General features: G+C 62.4%; 2 protein-coding genes across 7 annotated transcripts in view; one reads left to right on the top strand and one right to left on the bottom strand.

Moving 5' to 3' along the window:
• Positions 1–7,531, top strand: part of CSNK1D (casein kinase 1 delta) — a 38,381-nt gene extending 30,850 nt beyond the window's left edge. For 2 of the 4 annotated variants that reach the window (XR_013407518.1, XR_013407522.1), the window contains exons 9-10: positions 1,399–1,547; positions 6,442–7,531. Coding sequence is in view for 1 of the 4 variants with exons in the window: in XM_077973409.1 (XP_077829535.1) it covers positions 1,399–1,485 (87 nt within the window). In the remaining 3 variants the exon portion in view is untranslated. Of the gene's footprint in view, positions 1–1,398 lie in introns of all 4 variants that reach the window. The other 2 variants (XR_013407519.1, XM_077973409.1) reach the window with 2 other exon arrangements.
• SLC16A3 (solute carrier family 16 member 3) lies at positions 1,985–12,852 on the bottom strand. 3 transcript variants are annotated; one of them, XM_015120640.3, is made up of 5 exons: positions 12,672–12,852; positions 5,261–5,509; positions 4,615–4,758; positions 3,590–4,345; positions 1,985–2,747 (listed from the first exon to the last, which is right to left on the bottom strand). In XM_015120640.3, the coding sequence occupies exons 2-5, from the start codon at positions 5,481–5,483 to the stop codon at positions 2,473–2,475; spliced, it is 1,398 nt and encodes a 465-aa protein (XP_014976126.1). In that variant the 5' UTR covers positions 5,484–5,509; positions 12,672–12,852; the 3' UTR covers positions 1,985–2,472. The 3 variants fall into 3 exon arrangements, with proteins under 3 accessions (XP_014976126.1, XP_014976125.1, XP_014976124.3); XM_015120639.3 differs by lacking the exon at positions 12,672–12,852 and adding an exon at positions 12,099–12,227; XM_015120638.3 differs by lacking the exon at positions 12,672–12,852 and adding an exon at positions 6,535–8,692.
• Between the last annotated feature and the right edge of the window lie 11,083 nt (positions 12,853–23,935).

Raw genomic sequence — 23,935 nt, 5'->3', positions numbered from 1 at the left:
GCCTCCTGGGAGCTTCACCACAGACCCCTTGGAAGGCCCAGGGATGGCAGCGTCTGGAGCCACCAGGCCCTTTCTGGGTTCCGTGCGCCTCCCCCACCACCTCCCCCAGCACGGGCCCTGCACACATCTGTTCCAGGGCTGTTCTCTGGGAAAGCCCAGGCCAGGTGAACACCTCCCTCTGATGTGGGATCGTGTGAAGAAGTCTGTGTGCCCTCTGCCCCCCGCCCCGCCCCGCCCCGCCCCACGTAGCAGTGGGTTCTGGATGGACGTGTCTCTGGTCAGGGGGTCTTCACAACATGGTAGACCTGAACCACTTTTGGCCCCAGAATCTGTCACCGGGGTTGGGGGGTAGCTCTGTGCAGCCCACACACCAGACCTCTGCGCCCAGCTTCCTCCAGCGGGCCCCGGGCTTCCCTTCCCTTCACTCCTGCCTGTTGTGTCAGAGCAGACCCGCTGCCCCATGGTTTCTCGCCTATAAAGACACCAGCTGAAGGAGGGGGTGGTAGAACTCAACACCCACTCTGCGGCACAGGGACCCCAGCCCCCAGACGTCCCGTGCCCCCAGCCACGCATGGCCGCCTTCCCCAGGGACCCCAGCCCCCAGACGTCCCGTGCCCCCAGCCACGCATGGCCGCCTTCCCCAGGGACCCCAGCCCCCAGACGTCCCGTGCCCCCAGCCACGCATGGCCGCCTTCCCACATCGGGACCACTCCTGAATCACTGAGCAGGGCCCCTCAGGCGTGTCTGTCTAGGAGCAGCACTGCCTGGCCACTTTGTGTTGGGCCTCTGCTGTGTGCTGTGGGTGTGGGGACCAGAGTGGGGCAGATGAGGGGCGACAGTTGAGCTGGAGGGGCCTGCTTCCTGCCTAGGGGAGGGTGAGGGCCTGAGATACCTGGAAACAGAGGGTTCCAGGAGCAAGCACCCCCCACCCGGCCCATGACCTCCCTGCCAGTACCTCTGTAAGCCCAGGTCACTCCTGAGGCCAGCAGAACCAGGCACAGCCAGGTCCAGAGGTGGCAACTCCTGGGTCTGAGCAGCCCCCATGGGGCCCTGATGTGGGGGTGCCGGCCGGGGAAGGCCATGTGTCTTCTGAGGCCCAGGCTGCCTGCTTCCCACCACCTTGCCTGCTCCCACCTCCTCGTCCTTCTCCCTTCAGCTGCTGGGTGGGGCTGGTGGACTCTGTCGAGACACATGGGCCTGGCTGTGCAGAGGTGGACCTTGATCCCTGCAGCTGCTGGCATTGCCCGCCAGCCTGAGCCCTGCTAGAGGCCTCCACAGCCCTGCGGCTGCAGGCAGGAGCCTGGGCTGAGAGCACTCCAGCCCAGCTGGGGCAAGGCCAGGGGCAGATGGGGGCACCTGGAGCTGAGATGTGCGCTTTTCGCTTGCTTTTCATTGCAGAGGAGCAGGGACATGGCATCTCTCCGGCTGCACGCAGCCCGCCAGGGCACCCGCTGCCGTCCCCAGCGCCCACGACGCACCTACTGAGGGCCCCGGCGGCCTCTGACCGGGCTCCCAGCCACGCAGGCCACTGCTGGCCACGAGGGCAGGTGGGTGTTAGGTGCCCAGGACAAGCCCAAGTGCTGGACTGGGCTGGATGGAGGACAGGGCACAAAGACCAGCCCTGGGCACTGGCCGCACTGTGCACACTGCCAGCCAGAGGGGCGAAAAAGGGAAGGCAGGAGAGCCCTGTTTCTTAAACATAGCAGTGAATAAAGTGGCCTGTTCCACCTCAGCTCCCATATAACCACCACTTAGGGGCTCCCAGGGAACGTTTCAGAGACCATCCTGGCACAAGCGGCCTCCAGGCACCCGCCCCGCACCCCCCTCCACGCAGTGCCTGCCCCTGCTACGAATGCTGTGCTGCTGCAGGGAAAGCTGGTGAGGACAGAGCCACTGTAGGAACAGCCAGGCTACCAGCAGATGTGAGATTTGGGACACAGAGTTAGGCCACATGGCAAAACCACACAGTCCTAGGAAACCATTGTCCTGACGCTCCACCCACATCCAGGTTTATTTCCACCTTCCAGGGGTGGAAGGAGCTGTCCCCAAGACACTAGAGGGGTGGGCACAGGCCCCACGTGAGAGTCCAGGGTAGGACAGGCTGGAGAGGGCCCCACGCAGCACCTGCCCTGCCAGCCCACCCTCCCATTAAAGTCACGTTGTCTTGCAGTGCGGGTTTCTAGGTCCTTGAGCATAGCAGTGGCCGCAGGCTGCTTGGGACCAGCAGGCGGGGCCCCTGGTGAGGATGCCTTGTAACCTTGTGGCTTGGTTTCACCACAGATCCACTCTGGAATGACATGGTTCCCACCCCGCCACCTTCCCCCGCAAAACACTGATCAGGTGACGATCCGCTGGGCCGGCAGCCGGAGCCCAGCCATGGCCCTGCCTGAGCCAGTCCAGTTTGTAAAATAAATAGCAAGCGTTGCCGGCTTCTGTACCTCCTCCCTGTGCCTGCCGGCCCCGCCCAGCCACTCAGACACTCGTTTCCGGGGTGTGAATCACCTCCCCGTTTTTCTCAGGCTCAGCCTTCAGGAAATGCTCCACCTCCCGCAAGTCCACCCCCGAGTCTGCAGGAGGTTTGTGGAGCTTCTCCTCCTCCGCGGCCGCCACCTCGGGCTGTGGCTCCTTGGGCTTCTTCCTAATGCAGAAGAAGTTGCCCAGCAGCAGAATCAGGGAGGAGGTGAGCACCTCAGCCCCCGCCAGGATGAACACGTACTTGTAGACGTGGGTCGCATCCAGGAGCTTGCCTGTAGGAAGACCCCTTTAGTCCCAGCTGCTTCTGCGGGCTGCCCCCAGGGCCCACAGCTCCCCCAAGCCTGTGTCTCTGCGTCTCAGCACACACGGGTCGCCCTGTCTGCCTCTGAGTTGGTGGGGCTGGGAGGTGTTCTCTCCTCCATGTGTTCCAGCTGGGGGCATCCTCCCTCCTCAGCCTCTTCTCCCTCCTCCCCAGGGGAACGAAGACTTAAGAGGCTAAAAATAGAAGTGGCTTTGCGGAGAGTTTGGGCTTTGGTTGGTGGCAGGAGTCAGGCTGGTCCCCACCGAGTTCCCCTGAGGCTTCCAGTGGGCAGCCACAGAAGCCCTGCTATGTTCAGCACCAGCCCTGTGTCCTGGCCACTGCGGACTCCAAGACACGAGTCTGGGGGTGAGGCCTTGGCCCTCCCCAAGCCCAGGACCCCCTCGCCAGGCAGCCAGAGCCTGGGCAAGGCTGCTCCAGTCAAACCTAATTTCCCTCACGTGTTAGCTCAGTCAGCCTTCAAAAAGGAGGCCCCAAAATACAAAAACTGGCTGTGGGGTTGCCCGGAGCTGCCACGTGGTGCCCATGTAGAGCCTGGAAGAGCTGCCCACCCCACGGATCCAGCCCCTAGCTGCCTTGTCTATCTGGGGTGCACTGTGCCAGACCGAGCCCCCCACTCCTAACGGAGATCCATTGGCCCCAGCAGAATCAGGGCCGGTTCAGCACAGTGCACCCCCTTCAGCTCTGAGTCCCACAATGCTGACAGCTGCCTAGGGGTGTGTGTCCCTGCCTCACAAAGCGGGCATCTGATGGGAAGGGCAGACGTGGGGAACTGCCTGGGGGCGCAGCGCTCACCTCCTGATGGGGGCCCGATGAGTACGGCCACCGCCTCCATCAGCAGCACCAGGCCGATGGCGCTGGAGAACTTGTGGGTGCCCACGATGGCCATGAGCACCTCGAACTGCAGGGCCCCCACCATGCCGTAGGAGATGCCGAAGAAGATGCAGAAGACCACCAGGCCGCCGTAGTCGCCGGCCGTGGAGCCCGCCAGGTCCGCGAGGCCGTTGAAGAACATGGAGAAGCTGAAGAGGTAGACGGAGTAGGGCCGCACCTTCCCAAGCCCCGCCACAAAGCCCGCAGCCGGCCGCGCGAAGATGTCAATGAAGCCCAGGACGGTGAGCAGGAAGGCGGCCTTGGTGTCCGGCACGCCCAGGTCCTTGGCGTAGCTCACCACGAACACGGGCGGGATGAAGAGCCCCAGCACCATGACCGAGGCGGCCACCGCGTACAGCACGAAGCCGCGGTCCCGGAAGACGCTCAGGTCTAGCAGGCGCCGGGAGGATCGCGGCGGCCCCGAGCCCGGCTGGGCGGCGGCCACCAGGGGCCTCATGAGTGCGGCGCACACGCAGCAGTTGAGCAGCAGGCCGCCCAGGATGAGGAAGCCGCCCCGCCAGCCGTAGCGGTCCTGCAGCAGCTGCCCCAGCGGGCTCAGGGCACACAGGAAGACGGGGCTGCCTGCTGCCGCCAGCCCGTTGGCCATGGGGCGCCGCTTGCTGAAGTAGCGGTTCAGCATGATGAGCGAGGGCTGGAAGTTGAGAGCCAAACCCAACCCTGAGGAAAGGGAATGTGGTGAGAGCCCCCACAAGGCTGCCCCCAAAGCCCAAGACCCGCGTCTCTACCCCCAGGTGCCCACGGGCTCGGGCTCCCAGTGTGCAGAGCCCCTGCCACCCACACACGCGAGAGGGGGACAACGAGGTGGGGCCGGAACATCCCGCAGCCACCCGCCCTGCTGTCCTCCAGAGGCGGCCTGGACCCAGGAGCAGAAGTGCACAGCCCGCCCCCCTCTCGGCACCTGCGGCCCACCGGCCGGCCCCACTCACCAGTGATGACCCCAGTGGTGAGGTAGACTTGGATGATGCTCCGGCAAAAGGACGCAGCCACCATGCCCAGGGACGCAAAGAGGCCCCCCACAAGCATGACAGGCCGGCAGCCAAAGCGGTTCACGCACACGCTGCAGAGTGGGCCTGAGGAGGGCGGCAGCTGAGAGGGGCTGGGCCTGCAGCCAGCTCTGCCCCCGCCAGCCCACCGAGCTCCCAGTCTGCAGCCGGCCTCCCCTTCCCACGCCACCCCTCCCTCCGCGGGGCACCGGGGCACGCTGGGGGCCAGTCCCAGAGCGCAGGGCAGAGTGACAGGCGAGTGCCACCTGCTGGGCTCCGTGGTCCCTGCAGTGCAGGAACAGCCATCTTTTCAGGAACGGCTCTGGGCAGCCCTGTCCTCTGGGACTGTTTATAAATACAGCCGACCCGTTTGGACAGGGGCCAGGATGGACTTCGCACCCTGCCTGGGTTGGCCCTGTGGAGAACATGTTGCTGCCCAGCAGGATCCGGCCCCGAGGGCTTCCCTCCAGGGTTCCTGGGGAGCGGGCAGAAGGCCCTGTTGCCGAGCCTGGCCACACGCGGGCTCCTGCGCCTGGCAGGATCTGCCAGCAGAGCCCCGGACGGGGGCCCGGTGTGAGGCCGCCCTCACCTGTCCCGTAGAGCATGGCCAGCAGGATGGAGGAGATCCAGGCTGTGTCGCTGTAGCCGATCCCAAACTCCCGCATGAGCTCCTTGAAGAAGACGCTGACGGCCTTGGGGAAGGCGTAGGAGAAGCCGGTGATGACGAAGCAGCCGAAGAGCACGGCCCAGCCCCAGCCGCCATCGGGGGCCTTGACGCCTGTGGGGCCCTCGTCCACCACGGCCCCTCCCATGGCCGAGAGGGTCGGTTCCGCCTCACCTGAGAGAGAACGCAGGCTGACTCAGGCTCCCCGGGTGACCATCCCAGCTGCAGCCCGTCGGGGAGCAACACGAGCTGGGTGGCACACACGCCTGGGCTGGATGGCCCCGCAGCTCGGCTGAGGGGCAGCTGCCCAGCGCCCGCACTTGTGGCCCCCTGACCTGGTGCTTGGTGGAGGCAGGAGGATGTGGAGGGAGGCTAGCAGCTGGGGGTCCCACTCCCTCTGCACTGCCTCCTGCACTCACACAGCTGGCTCTAAAGGGCAGTGGCTTTTTTGGGCTCGGCCAGGACTCAGATTACCTCCTGGGAGGAGCAGCCCCCGGCAGGAACATGGGCCTGGCCGTCATTTCTGTCCTGGCTCGCTCTGGCTGACCCGTGCTGGGCAGGGCCACACACCATGATTCTGGCAACAGCCTGCACCTCCGGTCCCCAGCACTGAGCTCGCCCCGGGGCCTCAGGGGTGGCGTCCGCCAGGTCTCTCCCTGTCTAAATCTAGATGGAGCGTGCCTTGCTCTGGCTCTCCTGCCCCCAAGGGCCCACTTTGGCTTCAGTGGAGCCCGCCAGGAGCTTGCACAAGAGGAGGCGGGCAGTCGCTGGCGGTGAGGGGCTGGGCATCAGGCTGGAGCGGGCAGTTGGAAGCACAGGGGCTGCAGTATTAGAGTGGGTGGGGTGGGGAAGGGGGGGCACAGCTGGCCCCTTATCCCTGGATGCCCCCTTGCCTCCCAGCAGCCCTTTTGCTCAGCAACTTCTCCAGTGAGAAGAGACTCACCCCACCTGTGCCTGGAGTGACCCACAGGCTGCAGCCTAAAATCAGGAGGGTCTGGAGCCTCCTGGGGAGGGGAGGGGCTGGGGAGGCTCCCATCCAGCCCACCAGAGCAAACCACGCCAGCCCCCACAATGTCTGAAGCTGGTGTCCCTTTTGTAAACTCCAGGAGCTCAGCTCGTTTGAGTCAAGTTGGAACCCGAGGCCAGACTTCCATCTTCATGCCCCACCCCACCCAGAAGTCACCTTGTCCTCTCCTTACCAGGGAGCTGCAACCTGAGACCTTGGGTGGTCTGGTCCAGCCGGCTCAGCTTCTCCAGACTGCTGTGAACCAGCGCCCTGGGAGGCAGCAGCAGGCCTGCTGTGCAAGCTCCACGCAATCTGTGGGGCTCCACCCCCGCCCCCTTTCCTTGGGTTCCTCCTGCAAGTGTGTGCGCAGACCCCATCCTGGTGGGTCCTCCGTGACGGCCCAACTTTGCCTCTAAGGCAAACACGTAACTAGAGGCAGGACCCGCACAAGGGCAAGGACCTTTGCTGGGAGAGTCTGAGGGGTTCCGCGCGTGGCTCCTCACTCCTTCCGAACCCTCCCCACATCCAGCCTGCCTGACCATCCCCACCACGGGTGCTGTGCCTCCTGGAGCCCCTGCCTTAGAGGTCCGAGGATGGTTTGTAAGGGCTTCATAAGTGTTCCACGAAGTCACTGTTACTGAGAAATGCCGCTTGACGAGGGGACCCAGGAGCCAGCTATGGCTGGCTGGATGATGACGAGGCAGATGCGGTCCACTGGAGCAGAACAGACCCCCGCCACAGGGCCAGAGGTCCACTCCCCAACCTGTACTGGCTTCCCTGGGGCCAAGGCCTCGGGACCATTTCTGGGAAACCCGGGAGCAGCTTTTGCTTCTGCACCTGGACACCGGATGCCCCCACCACAGTGCCTGGGACAGGACAGAGGAGGACTGTCGCACCTCCCCAGGACACACCACTTCAGGACATGCTGTCTGGGGTCACTAAGCAGCAGGGTAGGTCCTGCTCATACTGGTATTAAGTTTAAAAGTTTCCTAAGATGACAGTATACAGCAGGGTAACTACAAGATATTAAAAATACATGCACTTGAGGAATGAAACTGGGAAAGGATGCAGACTGTGGGTCATGGGGGAGACTGGAGGGGTTGACGGCCTCAGGGCCCCAGCTTGTTTGGGGTTGCAGGTTGGCACTTTTTAAAATAAACAGGCCATGCAAGGCCAAGGAAGGAAATACACAAGAGACAGAACAGCCGGATTTCGCGTACCCCAGGCTCCCCCTCCAAAACACAAAGAGGCACCAGGGCCTCTGAGTCTCCTTGGCTGCACCAGTGGGGGCGGGGGACGCAGGCAAACCCAGCATCTGAAGCTTGCAGGGTCCTCAGAAGACAGACGAGGGCTCGCGGGGAGGCAGGGGACGGGGGCCACCCTCAGGAGACGTGGCGCCCCTGAACTAGAGTCAAGGAGGGCTGGCAGAGGGTTGGGGCAGTGCCAGGACTCACTGGCCAGGAGGGCACAGCATGTTCTGAGACCTGAGATGCTTGTGGCTTCCACATGAAGCTCACGTGGGGAGGGCCATTTTCTGTGTCAAGATGAGGCATTTGGACAAGCCCCCAGACCACAGCCTGGCACCATCGTCTGTCCTCACCCAGCCTGGGGTGCCAGCCATGCTGAAATGGCTCCAGGAGTTCCCACTCCAGCCTGGTGTCCAGGGGCTGACTTGGAGCCAGCTGTCTGCCCACATGGCTTGGGGCAGGGGATTCCATAGGAGGCGGAGTACGGGGAAGGGGCACGAAATAACGGCGCAGACAACCCATCTCCCAGGGTAACCCCAGCACTGCGATGGGCCAAGGTACAGGTCGCCTGGTGTTCCGAGGACCACCCTGGGGCTGTCCTGCCTGGAGCACACGCCACAGTCACCAAGCATTGGCCTCTCCGTGGGCAAACGCCATAGGCTGGCCTCCCCCTGACATTTACTGCCCCCCCCGCCCCCCAGGAAGCGTGCCAACCCGCCCAGAAATAACCTGGCCTCTGGGATGAGAAAGCTGATCTCCCAGGTGGGGGCTGCCGGAGAGCGGGTCCCCCAAAGACCACGACCCCAGGCTGCTGGAAGCTGAGCAGGAGGCCTGGGACAGGGGTGGGTGGAGCCCTTGCAGGGGACCCCGCATCCCACAGCCATGTGCCCTCCCAAGCCAGGGGCTGCTGGCAGCAGTTTCCTCAAGGGTGCAGGGCACAGGGGTCTGTAAGGACCCCTGGCTTCAGGCCAGGACTCAACCATGAAGCCCCTCAGGACCTGGGTGCCTGCCAGTCAGACCCCTGCACTGCCCCATCACAGGCTTGGAACGCCATGCCAGGTGGCTCGAAATGCCGACCTGCAGAGCCAATGTGGACTCACGCACAGAGGGTCCGGAACCCGACCCCTGCTGCCCAGGCCTGCTCCTCCTGGGCCTCTCTCCAGTAACCTCGCTGACCTCCTTGGGGGCACTGGGCACCCTGGCATGCTTCCCCTCAGGCGTCTGGACCTGCAGACCCCTCACCCGCCTAGGTCCTCAGGTTTATGCGCAGTGCCGCCGCCTGGCTGAGGCCTTCACTGGACTGTCAGCCCGTTCCCTGGGTCCGTGCAGTGGCCTGAGCCCCGGGCCCGAGGTCTGTTACCTAACTGACTCCAGCCCTTGAAGGATGGGCCTTGGCCCTGCCTTTGTGGCCCAGGCAGGAGGCGGAGCAGGAAAAGGGCAATTCCTTTCCTTCCTGGATCCAAGGGAGCTGCCTGAGGACCAAGGAAGCGGCCCCTCTGTGGCTAGCGCCTGGCTGCTAAGGGGTGCTGAGGGCGGGAGGGCGCCGCACCGGGGGCGGGGCCTCGCTGAGTTCCTTTCTTCCCCCGCCGTCCCTGTTGTGCAAACAAGGAAGGAGCAGTGAGTAACCCCCGGCAGCCCCGCCCCGGCCGCCTGCAAAGGTGTCCGGCCGAGCTGGCAGGGGGTGGACGCTGCGCAAGGGGCTGCCCCAGGCCTGGGCCCTGCACCCCACCTCTGACCCCCGCAGACCCCCGCGCACGCCCGTGCCCTGCCGCTGTGTCCGCTTACATCATGACGGCAGAGGCCGGCGGGGCAGACGCACAGGCCGGACTGGCCACTTACACCAGGGCCAGGAGCCCCCACTGGTGCCCCAAGAGGGACTGGGCTCAAGTCCCACGTGGGAAAGGGAGGCTGCATGTGCCGCCGCCGCCGGCTTCAGCCCTGAGCTGACACTCCGGGGTCTCAGAGCTTGAAGACCGCTATTCCGCAAGGCCGAGGTCACCGCCCTGGGGCCGGGGGGCGGTGGGGACCGGAGCTGGTCCAGAGCCGCCTTCCCCCACCTCCCAGGCCTCCTGGACCCCGCCAGGCCGCCCCTCCACGAGGCCACCTCGCCCCATTCCTGGATTCCCATGCACCCCTCCACCCTAAAGCCAGTGCCCGAAGGCCAAGACTAGAGGGGGACTCGGGTCAGGAGGCGCCCCCACCCCACCGCCGCCCAGCGGGCGTCGTGGGGACTCGGGGGGAGGTAGTGACCGGGAGGAAGCAGGAAGGCGGGAGGTGGGGGGCGGAGGGGGGAACCCAAAACTCCACCCTTGCCAGGAGAGGTCCCTCCTCGGCGCACCCCCGCCCGGGCTGGAGGGAGGGCGCCTGCGGGTTCCGGCTTCCCGGCTCTGCCGGCGGGGGTCGGCGCGGGTGGGCGAGCTTGGGCGGGGCCCACCTGGGGGAGGGGGAGGGAAGGATGCTCCGCCCGGTCCCGCCCCGCCGGCCGCGGGACGTGGGGGACGTGACCGCGCCATGGGAGGAGCCCCCGTATTGCCCGCAGTAGGAGCCCTACCGGCCGCTACCGTAATTGCCGGCGCGCGGGTCCACCGGGGTCAGCGGAGCCCGGGAGCCGCGCCAGGCGTCGGGGCCTCGAAGCCACAGGGCGGGGCCGGCTCCACTTGCTGCAGAGGTGGGTTGAGTGGGCGCGGCTCGGGGACGTCGACTCGTGAACCGCGGGTCTCGGGGCAGGGGCCCCCGAGGTTCTGTGCGTGTGGCTGCCCGGCGTGGCCCATTTCACAGATGGGACTGACTCGGGCAGGTGACGCTGGGAGGACTCCACGAGCCCTATCTGCTCCCGCCCCGCCCCTGCGCCAGGGCCTGGGCACCTCCAATGGCTTTGCGCCACCGCCCCGAAGGCCCCCGCTGGGGCCCAGAGTGTAGCCCACATTTGGCTCCTCACTGGAGGGGGCGGCACTGGCCCTTCTGTCCCACGTGGCCAGGTCACCCCAGAACCCACCGCTGAGCCAACCAAGCCTGGCATAAGGGTCACTGCAGGCCAGTGGGGGGGAACCGTCTGGCCTGACGGCTGGGCCGGGATCCATAGAGCCCTCTGGTAGCTGCACCTCCAAAGTAAAGTGCCCTGCTTCAGTCAGTGGGGGCTGGCCTGACCATGCAGGCCACATGGCTTTCTGGGTGGCCTGGATGGTGGGCCCTGCCCAAGGTCACATGGGGTCGTTACCAAGTCTGCCTTGAGATCAGGCCTCCAGATGCCCACCCCAGACTGTCCACACCACAGAGCCCTGGGGGAAAGACTGCACCTGCCAAGGCAGTGCCCCTGTGCACTCAAAGCCTCTCTGGGGGCAGACGCCATGGCCTCCTAGCACCTCCTCAGTTCCTGCTCGCCACGAGGGAGTCCAGCCCAGCCTCCTCCACACCATGCTGGAGAACAGTTCCTCTCCCAGCACGGTCAGGCCAGCCCCCACCTGACTCCCAGGCCTGTGAAGTGAAGCTGGGACCCTGGACTCCCCAGCCCCAATAGACACAAGACCACCCACCCTTGTGCTCAGCACGGACAAGCCCTTGGGCCTTGGGGTGGGCCAACGGCCATTTCCTGCCCAACAGGCCTGACTCTGGCCATCACCAGGAGAGGGACCCTTTCAGCCCAGGCCTCCTGGCCACGAAGCTCGGTGCCTCTGGGACAGAGAGGAGGACAGCGGCCCCTCGGCTCCCCCTCTGGTCCCTCACCGACTCCAGCCACCCCTGGTGGCCCCGGCCAGAGCTAAGGACTTCCCTTCCAGTCTGCAGCCCCTGTGTCTTGGCTGGCCCAACACCCAGGGAGGCTCCTCATCAACCCACTTTTCGGATGGGGAAACAGGCGTGGGTTAGGAAGTGGGAGGCTACCAAAGTCTGTGCCTGGTTTTCCCACGCCTGGGGGCCGGGGTAGAGGTAGGGCGAACCCAGGGAGCCCAGCCTGGCCCTGGAGGGGATCCTCCATTTCCCTGCACGGGCTGTTAGTCATTGCCCAAGGGCGGGTGTGGGTCGGGGAGTGTTTAGGGTGCTGTGAACAGGGGAAAGCGCCTCGGCCAGAGCGCACGTGCTCCCCACTCCCCTCGGGGAGGCCACCCATACAGGGAGGGCTGCAGCAGCCCCACCAAATATAGCCCGCGCCCCCCGCCGCCGCGGACCGAGCTATTTATACCCGGACCGGGCCTGGCCGCCAGCGCAGCCACCTCCTGGCCGGAGCCCAGCCCCTGAGGGCAGCCCGACGGGTGGACGCCCGGCCGGACCGGGGGCCACGAGACTGGGCAGCCAGGGATGCGAGGGCGCGGAGGGGCGCGGCTGGCTCTCGGGAGCCCTCGGTGGGGGCCGCGCGGGGGGCGAGAAGGCTAGTCCGTGCCCCGGGCGCCCCCGGACCTGATGGACAAAGTGGGCGGGGTGGGGGCGAGGGTGCGGACCCAGAGGCCGCCCCCTTGCCGGGCACGGGGAAGCTCTTGGGCCCCGGCCCGCGCACGAGCGTCGCGGCCGCGCCTACCTGCCGCCGCTGGGCCGCCTCCGCCCGCCTCTCGCCGCCTCCGCCCGCCTCTGCCGCCCGGCGCCGCGCCGGGGGCGACTTTAAGTGCTCGGGTCGCTGGCGCGGCACGTCCCCCGCGCACGTCACCGCCTGGCGCCGCCCCTGCGCGCCCCGCCCGGACCCCGCGCCGCCTCCGGACGGGCTCCCGGGCCGCCGCTCCCCGACGGCGCGTCCCGCAACCCCGCCGGGCCCAGGGACCCCCCAACCGGAACCGTCCCCGTGGCGCCCCGGTCCGGAGCTCGCCCGCCCCCTCCGCGCCCCGGGACTGGGGCCACCCTGCCTCGCCTCCCCCGGAGTCCAGGCTCGCTGCTTCCCGCCAACCCCCATTCCCCCGTCCCTCCGTTTCCCGGGCTCGCGGGGAGCGCAGCGCGGCAGGTCCCAGCGTCCTCCAGGCAGCGACCCCTTGTCCCCCAACGCCGGGGCCCCTTGGGCGGGGAGGGGCGCGCGGGCCCCGTGGGGTTCCGGCCGCCTGGCTCAGCTCCGGGCCCGCATCCTCCCTCTCTGAGGCCACATCCGACCTGTCCCCCTTCAGACCTCCGCTTCCTCGTCGGTCCCGGTGCGGACGGCGGCCCCTCCTGGCTCGGGGAGCGGCCCGCGGCCTGCGCTGCCTGGATTTGGGGCACGGCCTCGCCCTCCCTGAACTTCCGTTTCCCCAGGTGGCTCCGCGCCCTGCGGGGCCCTACAAAGCCACCGACTCCAGCACTGCGCCCCTGCCCCGCCCCTCTCGCGGCTGAGAACCCGGACGTCTCCACCTTCGGGGAGGCCAGGGCTGTCCACCCGCTGGACCCCGCGAGGCGCTTCTCCCAGCGCGTTTGCAACGTGGAAATAACGGGGCACTTTGGGTGCCGAGGTTTGAGGCAGCTTCAGGGTGTAAGGCCTTTGTTGGCCTGGACCAAGGAGTCTGGTTGTCAGGGCCACAGGACGCTTTAACTGGCCCCTCACAGACCCTGGGGCTTCGGAGGCCCCGGCACCAGTAAGCCCGGACCTTCGCACAAAAGAGGCAGTGGGTATCAATGGAGGACCCCTCCAGAGGGCAGGGGGAGGCGCATCCCTGGCAGTGAGGCCGTGTGGGCCTTGGCTCTCCACCTGGAGCCCAGCCTTCCGGGATGCCAAGTCCAGTAAGGCCGCCTGTTCTTTCTGTGGAATGTAACGAGCCCGCCCTCCCACTGGCACTCACAGAGGCTGAGTCTGGGCCTCACCCCTACCTGGGGCCCAACCACCCCCATCCCCAGACATCAAGATGAGAGCCTGTGAACAGAACCCAGGCCCGTGGCAAGTGGTGAGGGGGCCTCGGACTTCGTGGAGGGAGACCCCACGTAGTTGGCCCGTGCTGCCGCCCCGGGCAGGTGGTGGAGCCGCCTTGGGTGATGCAGGTGGTGCTCCCGTCTTCCTGCACCAGGCGATCCGTCAGTTTCTGTGAGGGAGAGCAGCAGAGGGCGGGGGCACCGTGGGCAGCTTCGGGAATGGGTCCTCCACAAGGTATTGCCTGCTGGGGAGGCGGGGGCCCCGTGCTCCCCATCCCGGATTGTTGAGTCACCAGACCTGCCAGCTGGGCTTGGGGCCCCCACCGAAGCCTTCAAGACACCTTCCACGCCTGCCTGCGGCTTGGCCCTGATCCCTGAACCCTGAACCCACCCTAGAGCAGCAACGGGGGGAGGAAGACAGAGCCGGAGAGCCTGGGGTCTCACTGCCCCCTCCTGCCTCTTGAAGCACAAAGGGGCGCCCCTTCCAGAGCCAGGTCTTCTCCCAGCTGGGAAGACGCCCACTCATCCCTCCTGGGGTCCCAGGGAGCACCTGGGGTTTGGCTCGGACCCCCAGGTCTGGCCCCCTCTTAGGCATGGCTTCTCATGAGTGTGGACCCCAGGACTGCCCACCCAGAGCTGGGGTGGAGCCTCCTTGCCCTCAGAGGGGAGGGAGCAGGCAGACTGACGAGCACTGGCTCCCAGCAGAGAGGTCAAGTCTGTGGGCTTTGACTGGGGGGACTGGAAGACCACCGACTGGTCACAGTGATGTGATGGCTGCTGGGGGCTGGGGCTGGGGGCTTGCCAGGTTGTTACCCAGAGGAAAGGCTCAGCACGGCTAGCGAGCAGGCCACCTGGGACAGCTCAGCCCAGGCCTGGACAGGACAGGGCGCTGTGGGGTTGGGCCAGAGCCTCCGCGACCCTGGGCCCCTCTCTGAGGATTCTGGCACTCTGGTAGCATGAGGTACCCCTGACCTCCAAGTGCTCAGCTTGTAGAAAGGCCTAGCAGTTGCGGGAGGGGGGCATTCCAGGCCTGGCACCAGGGCCCAGGTGGCCAGGCTCCATCTGACACAGGACTCCATGGGCACCTGGGCACTGAATACCACTCAGGTTTTGGGTAAGGTACCTTCCGGGGGTCATGCCCCTCCCTCAGCAATCATGGATGTGTCAGAGACAGCGATGGTGCAGCAGGGGAGAGGCACCTCTGGGTGTGGTGCAATCCCGTCGCCTGCTAGTGGCCTGGAGGTGCGGGAAGGGGTAGGAAGGGCCACGTGTGTCTGCATCTCTGCAGCCGCACTCTGGGTGGTGTGGGGAGCACACACCCCAGACCTGGCTCTAATGCCTGCTCCCCCACAGTGGCCCTGGGTCAGCCCCCAGGCCCAGGCTGCCCTTTTCTGCAAGAAAGGAGGTGTGGGTGTGGACAGGTGGCACCATCCCTGGCCAGTGAGCAGCTTCACAGGACGCCCCCCCTGTGACCCCACGGCCCCCAGTCTTGACACCAGCCTCAGGTGCCCCCGCCTGCCCCCACCTGCCTCCAACTTCCTTTTGTTCCCAGTTCCAGCTACGGGGCCCTGGAATGTCCTCCTAGGGGCCTGGCCCCCAGGTCCTTCCCACCCTGCTCCCTGGCAGGCTTAAGCTCCCTGGGGAACATGGTCCCACCTTTTCCAAGAGCAACCTTTGTGGGAGGGGACGGGCATGAAGGGAAGGCTGGGATCTGCTTCCTCCCCCATGGGCTGCCCCAAGAGTCTCATCTTCAGTCAGGTTGGGAGCCAGGCTCTACCTCTGTGTCATGACATGACCTAGGAAATGCGGAGAGGCTTTTTTCTGCGGGACACCACAGCTGCTGCCCCAGGGAGGGTGGCAGAACAGGCCCCCAGACCTATCGGGGCCAGATCTCGGGTCCCAGGGAACCTTCCAGGGTCTAGGGAGCCACACAGAGCCCACATCCTGCGTCCTGGGGAACCCCGCACACCATTTTCCAGATCCCAGCAGGGCCACCCCGTCCTGCCCCAGTCCTGGCCGTACCACCCAGCACCAGTTGCCGCCCCATGGACAGGACTGCGGCCAGGACTGGCCGGGTCAGGGGAAGAAAGCCGAGTCACGGGGAAGGACATTCCGGCCGAGCCACGGCCCCGCCTCCCTGGGGTCCTGGGCTGTCCAGGGCCTGACCCTGCCTGCCTTACAGCTCCCTGCCCAGAGGATCTGGTGACACAACTGTCACAGCCTGTCACTCCACACCTGTGGCCACACCTTCCCCAGACTCCAGACCCGTGTGGGGCATGTGGTGGGACGTGCCCAGGCTGGACAGGGGATGCAGCCAGGACAGTGCCAGGGGAGGCTGGTGACCCCACCGCACAGAGCCTAGACCCAGGACCAGGACCATGGCCCAAATCCACGCCTTCCCTTCACTCGCCCCAGAGAACCTGTCCAGGCTCCCAGAAAAATACATTTTTTTCTTTTTGTTTTTGACAGAGTCTCACTCTGTCACCCAGGCTGGAGTGCAGTGGCGCAATCTTGGGTCACCGCAACCTCCGCCTCCCGGGTTCAAGCGATTCTCCCACTTCAGCCTCCCAAGTAGTTGGGATTACCAGCACCCGCCACTACACCCGGCTCATTTTTGTATTTTTAGTAGAGACAGGGTTTCACCATGTTGGCCAGGCTGGTCTTGAACTCCTGACCTCATGATTCACCTGCCTCGGCCTCCCAAAGTCAGAAAAATGCATATTAACCTGGCTGCTGCTGGGCCTTCCTTGTGAGCGTCAGCTCAGGCAGGGGGCAGAGGTGAAAAGGGCAGGAGAGCCCACACCGTGGCCCAGTGGGGCCTGACCCACCACACTGCTGCCCGTGGTGAGTGTTGGTCATGGGGTTCAGGTGTGATGCATGGTGTAGGGGTATGAGTGTGCAGGAGAGTGGGGTTAGGGGTGTGCAGGGGCATGAGGGTGTGTCTGTGCACAGGTGTTGGGGTACGTCTGTGCATGGGTGTAGGGGTGTGTCTGCACAGGTGTAGGGTTGCATCTGCATAGGTGTTGGGGTGTAGGTGTTCATGGTCTGATGAGAGCAGCTGTTGTGGGCTGGCCAGGTCTTCTTGATGTCCTCAGTGACCTCTCGCTCTGTCATTGGGAGACAGAACTGAGACGGGGTCAGTGCTGCTGGAACATTCAAAACTAATGCCCATTGGATCCTGGGCCGTCATTCCAAGAATGTGGTCAAGTGGGGAAAGAAAGAAGTGTGGGGATCTCTCCGGACCTCAGTCTCTTGCTCTGTAAAGTGGGCGCAACAAAGCTCACCTGGTGGCTCTTGGGAGGGTTTCACCTCTAGCCCTTCTCACCTGTTAGGTGCATCCTCCCCTCCTGAGCACCCCTGAAGACCTCCCACAGTCCTTCCAGAACCCCATTGAGAAACCACATTTTCTTCCATGCCCTGCCCCCATCATCCTGTCAGCACTGGCTGGGCTCTCAAGTTAGACTTCAGGTTCATCCTCCCTCTACCCCACGCCCGGCTCTGTCCACGGGTCAGGCGTGGGCTGTGTCCTGGGGCCGGATGGCTTGGCCTCTTGTCTTCCTGACGTCTTCCCTGGTGCCCTCAACTGAGCTCTGCCAGGACAGCCATGTGTGGGTGCCAGCAAGTGCAGGGGCTTTGTGGTGTGGGGACTGAGGTCCCAGCCCATGGGGAGCTTCTTAGGGACACAGGCTCTGAGGACAGGCAGCCTCTGCCTAGGGGTCACTGCTCCACCGGGACACGTCCGTGCCCGTCCGCCACCACACTCTAGGACCACTCTCGGGGAACTCTCCTTTGCCTCTTCATAAATGAGAGGATGGAGCCTCAGAGAGGTCAGACTCAGCAGCCAATCATGCTTGGCTCTGGCCTTCCCTGTTGAGGGGAGGGCAAAGGGTGGGGAGGGTAAGGGGCAGGGTGGGCAGGGGGGCAAGGGGCAAGGTGGATGGGGGAGGGCCAGGGGCAGGGTTGGCAGGGGGGCAAGGGGCAGGGAGGAGGTGCCGCCCCAGCACTGGTCCCAGGTGTGGACTGCAGAGCCACAGTGGGTGTGAGACCAGGGAGGGCCAGAGAGCAGCCTGGGGGCCCTGGCCTGTCTAGACCACAAGGCTCCCGAGCCTCTCCTCTCGGCTCTCCTTCAGTCTCTGAGCCTTGGCATGGGCTGTACCCTCTCCCTGGGTACTTGGGGCACAGAGGGCTTCGCCTGTGGGCTGCAGACCCCAGAGGAGGCTGGTGCACCTCTGTGTGGTTCCAGGGCTTTCTGTTATCCAGATGCGGTAACCAGGTTGGGGTAGGACCTGGCTGCGAGGGGCAAATCATGCCAGAGGATCCTGGGCAGGTCCTGAGCCACGGCTGTTGCTTACCCACGGACCCTGCCAAGGTCCCACCACCCCTACCCTGATCGGTAGAGGTGAAGCCTCGGCTCTGGGGGAGACACTGGGCTGGGAGGCCTCTGCCATACCTGGGAGACAAAAGGGCCTGGTGTCCACGTCCCACCTTCCCCACAGACTTGCAAACTGTATCAATCCTCTACTGCCACCTACAAAATCATCCCCAGGCCTGGCACAGTGACTCAGGCCAGCAGTCTCAGCAGGTTGGGAGGCCAGCAGGAGGATCCCTTTGGGAGGCCAGGAGTTCGAGACCAGCCTGGGCAACACACATGTACATAGAGACCAGGACACACCCACCTGCGGTCAGGTAGGGCTGTGTTCCATTTCCTCCTTTACTTTCCTCAATTTCCCATTTTGCCAGCAGGGACTTTGTATTACTTGTTCATTCCTTTTAAAGATCAAGGTGGGACTGGGCGTGGTGGCTCACGCCTGTAATCCCAGCACTTTGGGAGGCCGAGATGGGCGGATCACGAGGTCAGGAGATCGAGACCATCCTGACTAACACGGTGAAACCCCGTCTCTACTAAAAATACAAAACTTAGCCAGGCGATGTGGCGGGCGCCTGTAGTCCCAGCTACACGGGAGGCTGAGGCAGGAGAACGGCGTGAACCTGGGAGGCGGAGCTTGCAGTGAGCTGAGATCTGGCCACTGCACCCCAGCCTGGGCGACTGAGCCAGACTCCGTCTAAAAAAAAAAAAAAAAAAAAAAAGATCAAGGTGGGACTGGGCGTGGTGGCTCATGTCTGTAATCCCAGCATTTCGGCAGGTGGATCACATGAGCCCAGGAGTTCAAGGCCAGCCTGGGCAACATATTAAAATCCTGTCTCGGCCGGGCGCGGTGGCTCAAGCCTGTAATCCCAGCACTTTGGGAGGCCGAGGCGGGTGGATCACGAGGTCAGGAGATCGAGACTATCCTGGCTAACATGGTGAAACCCCGTCTCTACTAAAAATACAAAAAACTAGCCGGGCGTGGTGGCAGGCGCCTGTAGTCTCAGCTACTTGGGAGGCTGAGGCGGGAGAATGGCGTGAACCCGGGAGGCGGAGCTTGCAGTGAGCCGAGATCACGCCACTGCACTCCAGCCTGGGAGACACAGCGAGACTCCGTCTCAAAAAAGAAAAAAAAAAATCCTGTCTCTACAAAAAAACACACACAAAAATTAGCCAGGCGTGACGATGCACACCTGTAGTCCCAGCTACTTGGGGGGCTGAGGTGGTACGATTGCTTGAGGACGAGATTTTGAGCCTGCAGTGAGCCAAGATCATGCCACTGCCCTCCAGCCTGGGACAGAGTGAGACCCTGTCTCAAAAAGCAAAAATCAATAAATTGGACTGGGCATGGTGGCTCACACCAGTAATCTCAGCACTTTGGGAGGTTGAGGCAGGCGGATGACTTGAGGCCAGAAGTTTGAGACCAGCCTGGCCAACATGGTGAAACCTAGTTTCTACCAGAAAATACAAAAAATTAGCCAGGCATGGTGGTGTGTACCTGTAATTCCCACTATTCGGGAGGCTGAGGCAGGAGGGCAGGAGAATTGCTTGAACCCAGGAGACGGAGACTGCAGTGAGCCTAGATCATACCACTGCACTCCAGCCTAGGTGACAGACCAAGACTCTGTCTCAAAAAGAAAAATAAATAAATAGGGCGGGCGCAGTGGCTCACATCTGAAATCCCAGCACTTTGGGAGGCTGAGGCGGGCGGATCACCTGAGGTCAGGAGTTCGAGACCAGCCTGGCCAATATGGTGAAACCCCATCTCTACCAAAAATACAAAAATTAGCCAGGCATGGTTGTGGGCGCCTGTAATCCCAGCTACTCGGGAGGCTGAGACAGAAGAATCGCTTGAATCCGGGAGGCGGAGGTTGCAGTGAGCCGAGATCACGACACTGTACTCCAACCTGGGTAACAGAGCAAAACTCTGTCTCAAAAATAATAATAATAATAATAATTAATTCAGGTAGAGCTTCTGTAGCACACGGCTACGGTGGAGGCAGCTCAGAGGCACTGGATGTGCTCACGTTGTTGTCCACCACCAGCTGTCTAGTTTCAAAACTCTTTCATTACCCCTTAAAAACACCCTGCACCAGCTGGGCGCGGTGGCTCATGCCTGTAATCCCAGCACTTTGGGGGGCCGAGGTGGGTGGATCACGAGGTCAGGAGATCGATACCATCCTGGCTAACACAGTGAAACCCTGTCTCTACTAAAAATGCAAAAAATTAGCCGGACATGGTGGTGGGCACCTGTAGTCCCAGCTACATGGGAGGCTGAGGCAGGAGAATGGCATGAACCCGGGACGTGGAGCTTGCAGTGAGCGGAGATCACGCCACTGCACTCCAGCCTGGGAGACACAGCAAGACTCTGTCTCAAAAATAAATAAATAAAAACACCCTGCACCCATTAAGTAATCGCTCCCCATCCTCCTTCCCACAGCCCCTCCCCATTCCCTGGTATCCGCCCATCTGCTTTCTGTGTCTGTGGACTGGCCTGTCCGGGACATTTCATGTGAATGGAGCTCTGCGGGGTGTGGCCTTTGTGACCGGCTTCTTTACTGAACATCACGTCTTCCACGTTCATCCATGGGAGAGGGTCTATCAGTGCTTCATTCCTGTTTGTTTTTGACGGAGTCTCGCTCTTGTCGCCCAGGCTGGAGTGCAGTGGTGTGATCTCAGCTCACTGCAAGCTCCACCTCCCCGGTTCAAGCGATTCTCCTGCTTCAGCCTCCCCAGTAGCTGGGATTGCAGGCGCCCGCCACCATGCCCAGCTAATTTTTATACTTTTAGTAGAGACGGGGTTTCACCATGTTGGTCATGCTGGTCTCGAACTCCTGACCTCAGGTAAGCCGCCTACCTCGACCTCCCAAAGTGCTGGGATGACAGGCGTGAGCCACCGCACCCGGCCTCTTCATTCCTTTTTACGGCTGAATAATGTTTCCTCACGTGGATGGACCACGTTTCGTTTCTTCACTCGTCTGTTGACGGACATTCGAGTCGTCTCCACCTTTTGGCTGCTGTGAACAGTGGTGCCACGGACATTCACGGCCAGTGTCTGTGTGAACAGATGTCTTCATTTCTCTTTGGTGTGAACGTAGGAGCGGAGTTGCTGGGTCCCAGGGCGACGCTTCTCTCCATGAGGAGCCACCACCCTGTTTTCCTCGGAGGCTTTGGCTGTTTCCATTCTCAGCAGGGTATTCAAGGGCTCCAGTTTCTCCACATCCTCGCCAGCGCCTGTTACTTTCTGTGGAGGTTTTCTGGGAGATGTTTGTTTTTCAGAGACCAGGATCTTCTTTTTTTTAATATTTATTTATTTATTTATTTATTTATTTATTTATTTATTTTGAGACGGAGTCTCGCTCTGTCACCCAGGCTGGGGTGCAATGGCCGGATCTCAGCTCACTGCAAGCTCCGCCTCCCAGGTTTACGCCATCCTCCTGCCTCAGCCTCCCGAGTAGCTGGGACTACAGGCGCCGCCACCTCGCCCAGCTAGTTTTTTGTATTTTTTAGTAGAGACGGGGTTTCACCGTGTTAGCCAGGATGGTCTCGATCTCCTGACCTCGTGATCTGCCCGTCTCGGCCTCCCAAAGTGCTGGGATTACGGGCGTGAGCCACCGCGCCCGGCCCAGGATCTTCTTATGTTGCCCAGGCAGGAAGTCCCGGGCTCAAGTGATCCTCCCGCCTCCGCCTCCTGCCTGGCTGAGACTCCAGGCCCGTGCCGCCACACCAGGCCTGTTTTTCATAAAGCCATGCTTGTGGGTGTGAAGTAGTGTCTCATTATGGATTGGATTTGCATTTCTCTAATGACTAATGATGTTGAGCATCTTTTCTTATGCCCACTGGCCATTTTTTTTTTTTTTTTTTTTTTTGAGACGGAGTCTCGCTCTGTGGCCCAGGCTGGAATGCAGTGGCGCAATCTCCGCTCACTGCAAGCTCCGCCTCCCGGGTTCACGCCATTCTCCTGCCTCAGCCTCCTGAGTAGCCTAGTAGCGCCCGCCACCACGCCCGGCTAATTTTTTGTATTTTTAATAGAGACGGGGTTTCACTGTGTTAGTCAGGATGCTCTCGATCTCCTGACCTCATGATCCACCTGCCTTAGTCTCCCAAAGTGCTGGGATTACAGGCCTGAGCCACTGCGCCCGGCCTACCCCACTGGCCATTTTGTATCTTCTTTGGAGAAATGTCCATTCGGATCCTACCCGTTTTTATATTGGGTTGTCTTTGTTGTTGTTGTTTAGTTTTACTCTCTTTCATGTTTGGAACAAGGTCTCACTCTGTTGCCCAGGCTGGAGTGCAGTGGTGCATTCTCAGCTTACTGCAGCCTTCACCTCCCAGGCTCACACGAGCTTCCCCCGCCTCAGCCTCCCAAGTAGCTGGGACGGCAGGCGAGCATCACCACCACACCCAGCTAATGTTTTTGTGTGGTTTTGTAGAGACAGGGTTTCACCATGTTGCCCAGGCTGTTCTTTGAACTCCTGAGCTGAAGTGATTTGCCTGCCTCAGCCTCCCAAGGTGCTGGGATTACAGGTGTGAGCTGCCATGCCTGGCCCTTTGCTGAGTTTTACAGGTTCTGGGTATTAAACTCTTAACAGATACATGGTCTGCAGATATGTATTTTCCCCCATTCTGTGGGCTGCCTTCACTCTCCTTTGATGCACAAAATTGTATCTTTGTTTCTTATGTTCCTTGTGTTTTTGATATCATCTCAAAAAACTGGGCCGGGTGCAGTGGCTCACACCTGTAATCCCAGCACTTTGGGAGGTCGAGGTGGGCAGATCACTTGAGGCCAGGAGTTTGAGACCAGCCTGGCCAGTAGAAACCCGTCTCTGCTAAAAATACAAACATTAGCCCGGTGTGGTGGTGCACGCCAGTAGCCTTCCCAGCTACTCGGGAGGCTGAGGCATGAGAACTGCTTGAACCCGGGAGGCAAAGGTTGCCGTGAGCCGGGATCGCACCACTGCACGACTGCCTGGATGGGTGACAGTGAGACTCTAAAAAAAATAGTAATAATTAAATAAATTATGCTTTCTTTTGAGAGTTTTATGATATTAGCTCTTATGTTTTGTTTGTTGATCTATTTTCCATTCATACTTACACATGGTGTGAGATAGGGATCCAGCACTATTCTTTTGCATGTGGATATCCAGTTGTCCCAGCACATTTGTGGAAGAGATCTTTACTTTCTTTTCTTATTTACTTTAAAAAAAATTTCTTTTAGATGGAGACTGGGTCTCACTATATTGGCCAGGCTGGTCTTGAACTCCTGAGCTCAGGTGATTCTCCCGCCTCGGCCTCCCAAAGTGCTGGGATTACAGGCGTGAGCCACCGCGCCTGGCCGGAATCTATCCTAAGGACAAAAATCAGTGTTGTCAGCCTGCTTCTGTGTTTAAGCTGGAGTGGGTGTGCCGGGCAGGGGCTGCCTGTGGGGCCAGACGTTGCCCTGGGTCTCCCCTTCCCACTCCTGGGGTGGAGTGGAGCCCTACCCCAGCCCCTTGGCCCCAACACTCAAGCCTCAGCAGGCCAGGGGGTCATCAGCTGGAGGCCTCAGTGGTGGGCATGGAGCAGGAGGCAGCTCTCCTGGGCACTCAGGGAGGAACATCCTTCCTTGGCAAGAAGGTTTTGGGGTGTCAGAGCCTTGGTGGCCGTGGAGCCCAGCCTGGGGCATCCAGGCCAGGCTGGGCCAACAGAGACAACTCTGTCCCAGGATTGGGGTGGCAGCTGGCTGGATGGGTGGGGACGTTGCCCTCTCCTCTCGGCTCAGCCTTTTGGAGGCTGGACAGAGCGTGGCCCTAAGAGTTCCCCCCACCTGCTGTGAAAGGCAGCCCCACCGGCCCTGAGCGTCCAGCATCCTGGGTGCGGTTTTCCCCCTTTCTCCTCTCCACCTGCCCTGTGTCCTACCCCTGCCTCCTCTTGAGCTGGGGACTGGGGGGTCAGGGTTTCCTCTGCCCTCCTTGGAGCCCACGTCGGCCCTGGGTCTGCCATGGAGGCAGGACTGGAGCGTGGAAGGAGAGGAGTCAGGGCTGGAACTCAAGGCTGGGTGGGAAAAGCGCAGCCCGTGCTCGCCTGTAGCCCCGATTCTCAGTGCAGCCCCCCCCGCCCCCTCTTTGCACCCTTTGGTCAAGCAGTGGGGGAGCAGCCCAGGCAGTGGCCTCGGACCCTCCTGCTCAGGGGCGGCCACCGGCACCTGG

Source organism: Macaca mulatta, chromosome 16 (assembly GCF_049350105.2).
Source record: "Macaca mulatta isolate MMU2019108-1 chromosome 16, T2T-MMU8v2.0, whole genome shotgun sequence".
NCBI lineage: Eukaryota > Metazoa > Chordata > Mammalia > Primates > Cercopithecidae > Macaca > Macaca mulatta.
Note: the sequence above shows the minus strand (reverse complement) of the source record. Positions and strands in the feature narration are given on the sequence as shown.